This window comes from Arachis duranensis, chromosome 7 (assembly GCF_000817695.3).
Source record: "Arachis duranensis cultivar V14167 chromosome 7, aradu.V14167.gnm2.J7QH, whole genome shotgun sequence".
Classification (NCBI taxonomy): Eukaryota; Viridiplantae; Streptophyta; class Magnoliopsida; order Fabales; family Fabaceae; genus Arachis; species Arachis duranensis.
In genome coordinates this window covers 20,215,193-20,221,861 of record NC_029778.3, presented here as the reverse complement: position 1 = coordinate 20,221,861, position 6,669 = coordinate 20,215,193, and the positions used below count along the sequence as shown (strand labels likewise).

At 34.2% G+C, this 6,669-nt stretch overlaps 1 protein-coding gene and 1 pseudogene across 1 annotated transcript in view; both read left to right on the top strand.

The window, feature by feature from the left end:
* The window catches only part of LOC107458200 (D-glycerate 3-kinase, chloroplastic-like), a gene marked incomplete at its 3' end in the record, with an annotated part of 5,130 nt that extends 1,030 nt beyond the window's left edge, over nucleotides 1-4,100 (top strand). Inside the window, exons 2-11 of the mRNA XM_052251531.1 lie at nucleotides 1,190-1,322; nucleotides 1,569-1,640; nucleotides 2,360-2,745; nucleotides 2,880-2,959; nucleotides 3,077-3,128; nucleotides 3,230-3,271; nucleotides 3,373-3,451; nucleotides 3,534-3,565; nucleotides 3,651-3,719; nucleotides 4,020-4,100. Coding sequence (XP_052107491.1) covers nucleotides 1,190-1,322; nucleotides 1,569-1,640; nucleotides 2,360-2,745; nucleotides 2,880-2,959; nucleotides 3,077-3,128; nucleotides 3,230-3,271; nucleotides 3,373-3,451; nucleotides 3,534-3,565; nucleotides 3,651-3,719; nucleotides 4,020-4,100 — 1,026 coding nt within the window. The remainder of the gene's footprint in view (nucleotides 1-1,189; nucleotides 1,323-1,568; nucleotides 1,641-2,359; nucleotides 2,746-2,879; nucleotides 2,960-3,076; nucleotides 3,129-3,229; nucleotides 3,272-3,372; nucleotides 3,452-3,533; nucleotides 3,566-3,650; nucleotides 3,720-4,019) is intronic.
* A 20-nt stretch (nucleotides 4,101-4,120) lies between these two features.
* Nucleotides 4,121-6,669, top strand: part of LOC127740516 (phytochromobilin:ferredoxin oxidoreductase, chloroplastic-like) — a 7,760-nt pseudogene continuing 5,211 nt past the window's right edge.

Sequence of the window (6,669 nt, the reverse complement as noted above, 5' to 3'; positions counted from 1 at the left end):
TCCCTTCCCTGCAAAGTTTTATATTGTTTTCTTTTTAGATAATTTTTTATTTTTTGCAGTTTTATTTAATAATTTAACTTTTTTAACCCGAGATTTATGTCAAAAACTCATGCAATATATATGTTAGATAAATATATATGTTCGATCTCAATCTCTGCTCGCTAATGAGCTTCGATTTTTTCTTCTCGTGAATGTGCTTCGATCTTCTCTGCTCGTCAATATGCTTCGATCCTCTGCTCCTCTCCTCGTTGAGCATCGATTCTCTACTCGTTGAGATTCGATCATCTGCTTTTTGAGCTTCGATCATCTACTTCTCTTTTCGTCGAGCTTCGATCCTCTCTGCTCGCGTTCATCACCGCCAGTCACTGTTCGATTATCACTGCTCGTGTTTTTGGTGAGATTCTCGTTTTTGGCATTCTTCTGCAGGTATTGATGATTCTACCGTTCTTTTTTCTGCTCTATTTTAGCACCTGTTTACATATCCTTCCCATTGACAAGTTTAGGTCACGCAAATAGCATTCCTGTTGTTACTTTGAATTTGAATTGTTTGAGAATTATTTCACTTTATATTTGTTCCTTATGCCTTATGTTTGTTATATTTATCATTAAGCTTGTTATTCAGCTTTGCGCTCTTTCTGTTTGTTATATTGTCTCAGTCATTGGTTACTCTTTCTTCTATCTTTTGTTTTTATCCAAGTACAAATAAGTAGTTTCTTATATTAAACAAGGAAAGTATTGTATGGTGGTTGTGATGACGTTGGTGTTGGAGCAACAGCACTATAGGGAGGGTGAGAAAGTGGTGATGGTGTTTTTGGAGGGTTTGGGTGATGGTTGTTGTGGGTAGCAGGCGAAAGAGCTTGAGAAATTAGTGATGGAACATATGGAGGATTAGGTGATGGTTTTTATAAGCAAGGGAAGGAGCTTGTGGTGGAGTTGGAGTATGATAAGGTGGTTGAGAAATTGGTGTTGGTACATATGGAGAAGGTGATGATCTTGGTGTTCCTGGTGGACTATTGGAGTATATGGAGGGTTATGGCCAGGGGAGGGAGCTTGTGAAGGAGGGGGATGATGATTAACTTAAATAAAATTTACTACTTTTCTGCCAGTATTGAATTGCCTATGTGCTTCACAAAATAATTTCTTTAGAATCTCTATTTATCTGTGTAACGTGTCTTATTCAAATTTGCAGGCTGCTTTTCTGTCAGCTTTGGTTGGATCAGAGGTTGCATATTCTGCTACACAAGATACAGTGGCAACTCTCTCGGAGGCTTACGAAACAACTAAAAATCATCGATCATTCCCAAAAAACACATCACTACAAGGTGAGAATGGCGAATATCTTTGGCTTAAGATTATGAGCTTCTGAATCAATTAAGATAATGGTCATAATGGAGGTTATCTTGAAATGGATGGATCAATCTTCATCATGTACTTATTGGACTAGTTTTTGAAACATGTTTTTCTAAATTATGTGAATCTCTACACTGTGCTGCAATTTTTTCCGTTTGTTTTTCTTCATCCCCTCTTCTTCTGAAGCTGATATAGTATGTTCATGTGATTCTCAACAGAAAGTGAAGAATTTAACTTATTAACTCATTTTTCTCAGTATAATGTTGGCTTTGTTTTTGATGCAAAAGCAGGTATTAAACCTTAGCTTGTTAATAAACATTTCTGCAACTGACCTTTTCTTGAAAATAGCAAGACCCGCCGCTTTAACGCTTATGAAGATCCAGAATATGGAATTTTAAATTTTAATGATGTCACTTAATTTGAATTTGTGAGTTTTAATCAACTATCTTATCATATTGATTAAAAAAGTTCTCTTTATTTTGTTTAATTAAAACAGTGGTGTTGGTGTATCTTTACTCTGTTACTTTGAGATTTTTTCATTATAAATTTGGAGATTGAAGACTGTGTCTCTAACTAATAGCTTAAAATTTTAGGATAAGTGTTTATATGATAAGGTATCGGAGTTTATATAATTTAAAGGTCTATGCAAAACTCATAGCCTGTTAGAAAAAATTGGGATTGCATGTTGGATTATTAGGTCTTGTGTTATGCTAGAGTTTCAACCATAATCTAACTTCTTTCATTCAGAAACAGGATAAGAAATTATGAAAAGAACAGTGACTATTTGTGTTGTGTTTATGATGACTGTGACTATTTTGATGCAATCACTTGCAACATTAAAGACAACTAGAAGTATTTGATTTTTGTAATAGAGACCTCAATGTATGATTGGTTGACAAATTGACATTAGAGTATAACTGTGTCGAAATTCATTTCCTCTTTGGCATAACTGTTAATCTTTTGTTGCAAAAAATTAGCTACCATTTATGATTCCAATTCCTTCATGTAGGCAGTGGAAATTCATGGTTGCAACACGATTTTAATTCAACAAATATTTCTGGCATCAATGAATATAGGCAAGGTCCTTTATATTCTGTATTCCCTATGAAACTGGCTCAAGTTTCCTCTGTGCAGAACCTTTTTGAGTTTATATGCTCAGGGCCTTTGCTAGAAAAAATAGGTGTGACTGCAGAGATGGTTGCAGAGTACATAGATAAGTGGTTGTTATACGGTCGGCTGCTATCTCAATTGTTTCAGTTGAACGAGTTGTACTTAACGGTGCCTCAAAAAGCTAGGATCTATCAATATTATATACCGGTCTTCCTCTGGTGTGAAGATCAGATTAAGCAACATTGGTCGACATTCAAAAATGAAGAAGATGTACCTCCTTTAGTGGTGTGTATTGCATACTTCTTTCTTCCCTTATAATGTTTCATTTTCTTTTATGCAGCTTACTATTAATTTCCTTAATCTATACCGAATATTAGTGATGATCAATTAATCATAAATATTTCTGCACTATTTCTCAGATTGGATTTAGTGCTCCCCAAGGTTGTGGAAAGACGACCCTTGTCTTTGCTCTTGATTATCTTTTTCAGAAGACTGGCAGGTTTGCTTTAAACTTCGAAGCAATCGTGTATATTTATTATCCTTTGTTGTACTAATTACTGTCTGAAAGTGAAGTGTGCTAACATATGACTGATACATCATATGGTGAAATTCTCAGGAAGTCGGCAACAATATCTATAGATGACTTTTATTTGACGGCTGAAGGTCAGGTATAAGAAAGCTGTAATCACCTTGTGCCTTTTCCATTAGTGCCACCATCTTGATCTTTTTTTGTTTTGTTTTGCTGACAAATTATGTATTTTGGTTGCAGGGTAAACTAAGAGACGCTAATCTGGGAAATTCCCTTCTTGAGGTAGTTATCCACATCATTTGTCGAAGAGTAGCGAGTGATTAGTATTGTGTGGAGATATGTTTTGATTGCTTAGAATTTTTGTTTGCCTTGTTGCTTTCCAGTTCCGAGGAAATGCAGGAAGCCATGATCTTCCTTTGTCTGTTGAAACCTTAACAGCTCTGTCCAAATTCACAAGAGAAGGTTTGGACAAAATTTAGTTGTTTATTTTTTATTTTTTCTTCAAGTATTTTATTCATAGTTCATTGTCATTTGAAGTTTTCAGGTATGAAGATAAAGCCACCTCGATATGACAAAGTAAGGGCTTAGCTTAGACATATTTTCATTATTTTGATACATTTTCGCTTCATTGTTGCTGATGCTTATTTCTCTGCCTCTGCAGTCTGCATTCAATGGAAGAGGCGACCGTGCTGATCCTTCAACTTGGCCAGAGGTCGAAGGACACCTTACGGTAACATATTATCTATTGTAATTCTTAATCCCTTTTCTTTTTTTTTCGTGACAGATTAATGTCACGTTGTAACCGATGAAGTAAAGGCAAACAGACCAAATCTTACTGATGTCGATTAACATGAATTCTTTATAAGGCTCTAAGGTTGGTGATATCCAGCTTTGGAAAAAAAGAAAAATGGTTTTCTGGCTGAACTAAACTTAAGAGTATAATGAAATTTTTGGGGTTAGCCCTGCCATGAAACAAATACAGATGTCGAGTTTTTATTACTTCAATTATTGTGCACGAATGACTGTCTAGGTTGTGTTATTTGAGGGTTGGATGCTCGGCTTCAAGCCTCTTCCTACGGAATTTGTGAAGGCTATTGATCTTCAGGTCAGAAATAGAAGTTCATATTTAGTTTTCCATGGGGAGGGAAGCTCACAAGTGAATCTATAAAGTTCTTTTCACCAACTGTCATTTGGACAAAGTTCAATTCAAGCCCAGAAAATTATGAAATTCTAAATTCTGCATTCAAGGATTATTACAAGGTAATCCCAGCATCATGGTACATTAATAAATCATGCTTTGCTAAGGGTAATCTCAGTAGGCTATCTAATTCTTGACCTTTGAATATTATTCTTGCAGGTATGGTTGGAGTTGGTAAGCAAATTCGTTAAAGAGACTGATGAATCCTAGATTTCCCGGAATCTCGAAGCTCAACATAGATATCTGGTGTGGAGAGCAGAAAAGGTAATTTGCCTATTTTGTTTCTGACTTTTTAAATGACTGGTGATTTTCCATAAGAATATAAATGGATGTCATAGTTATGATGGTTTATGATTTCAATAATTCAGAGAGAAGTCACTTTCTAGTTTCCCACCTATGAAATAGAATTACACAATTTTGATAAACATTATGGTCTTGCTTGTATATGATGGGAACATCCACTGTCTTTCAAACAATAAAATGGATGCTTTTCAGTTCAAGTTTTGAACTGTTACACACTAAGCAACCAACCTAACAAGAACTTGCGTTTTAGTATTGTCCATGTCTAATTCTTATTAACTAAAAAATTTGGTGAGTAGGATCCTGGACAGAGTGTTTTGAAGAAATTGATTGGGGAAACACTTGTAAAGGTAGACCAAATTTGAGGTTAGTCTTATTCTGTTACATCCTAATGCTACAGATCCTTAATTCCTGTTTTATCCCATAAGATTTGCTAAGAGGCTTTCTCTTTAATGGAGTTGACGTACTAGGCAGCAAAACGTTCAACGATTATTTTCCACACTACTGCTCGAAGGATGGTGATCTGAATAATAAAGGCAGCATAATTGGGAAGTCTTTTGAAAATCGCCCATGGGACGAGAGAGGAGAATTTCTTGGTAATATCTTTTGAACCAAGTTTCATCCTATTGCTGCTTTCTTTCATTTTCTTATTAGAGTCTTGTTATTTTTGCTCCATTGGCATCATTGGAGTATTTTAGGTGAAGGAATTATACCATAGGAAAGCCTCCTGCAGATACCATAGATGTTACTATGCTGTATTAACAGAAGCCACCTGCAAATACCTCTGTTACCATTCTTCCACTAATGTCTCTTATATTGATGGAAATCACCTTTCCATTGAAGTTTAGCGATCAACTCGAAATCGCAAAATATTAATTAGTTTCAGCTTGTATTTGGTCAATCTATGACATCTTTTTGATAAATATTAATTATTATTTTGTTATGACAATTATTGTTAGACAAGAATTTTATTATTTTGTTGAGAATTATTGATGAACATGTATTTGAAATACTAATTAAACTTTTTAATATCTATTTTAATTAGAATTTTATTATTAGTTATTTTGTCTCTTTTATAATTTTTTTCTATTGTGTACAAATTTATTTATTAATTAAAATAATTACACATGTATAAACAAAAAATTTTATTACAAATTTTAATTTTTTGTATTTTTATTACAAAAATAATTTTTATTTTTATCAAAAAGGCAACCCTTTTATTAGTTGCATATTTTGAATATTAGACAACACTTGTATGGTTGCATATCCAAAAGAAAAAGCAACACTTGTATAGGTTGCATATCTAAAAGAAAAGACAACACTTGTATAGGTTGCATATTCTAAAGAAAAGGCAATATTTTAAAGGGTTGTATATTTAAAACTAATAAGCAACACTTTAAAGTATTGCAAATTCAAACTTATAAGCAACACATAAAAGGGTTGAATTTTATTGCAAATAGACAATATTTTTTAGTAGTGGTCAAAATATGAGAAAAGACAACATTGCAAAAGTGTTGTTGTTTTTTAACCAAAGGTAACACTTACTAAATGTTGCTTTTGTTGCTCTCAAAAGCAACACTTTTGAAACCAAAAAGTGTTGCCTTGATCTAAGGCAACGGCTGCATATGTAACGCCGCCCAAAAACGTTACCTTAGATCCAAAAGTATTGTCATAAATCAAAAGCAACCTTTTGTCAACCTTTAGACAACACTTTTTAAATGTTGCCTTAACCTGAAAATGTTGTAGTGTGTTGCGGTTAGCATTTGTGTTAAAATCTACTGACCACATTCTTTTTTGGACCTGGCTACTGATTACATTTGTAACAAAATCTATTGGGCGAAGTGAGAAGCAGCCCACTATCGCCTCAACTCTAGTCATCATCTTGGCCCATCGCCTTTATTGCTCGCTTTGCTTTCTATCATTGGTTTGCTTTGCGAAATTTGCTTTTGTACATCACCATTTGCGTTTGTACATCACCATCTTCTCTAGTTCTCTAATCCATTTATTTTGCTTCTTTGTGTTTACCCTAACCTTCTTATCGTCATTGGTTTGTTTGGCAGTGGTTGCTTTGATCCTCATATGCCCCTGTCCTAATTGTTAATTAGGTTGGTGTGATGTAATTTGGATTTATAGCTCTATAATAAAGAAATAAGTCAGTCAAATTTAATATCTTGCTCAGTGG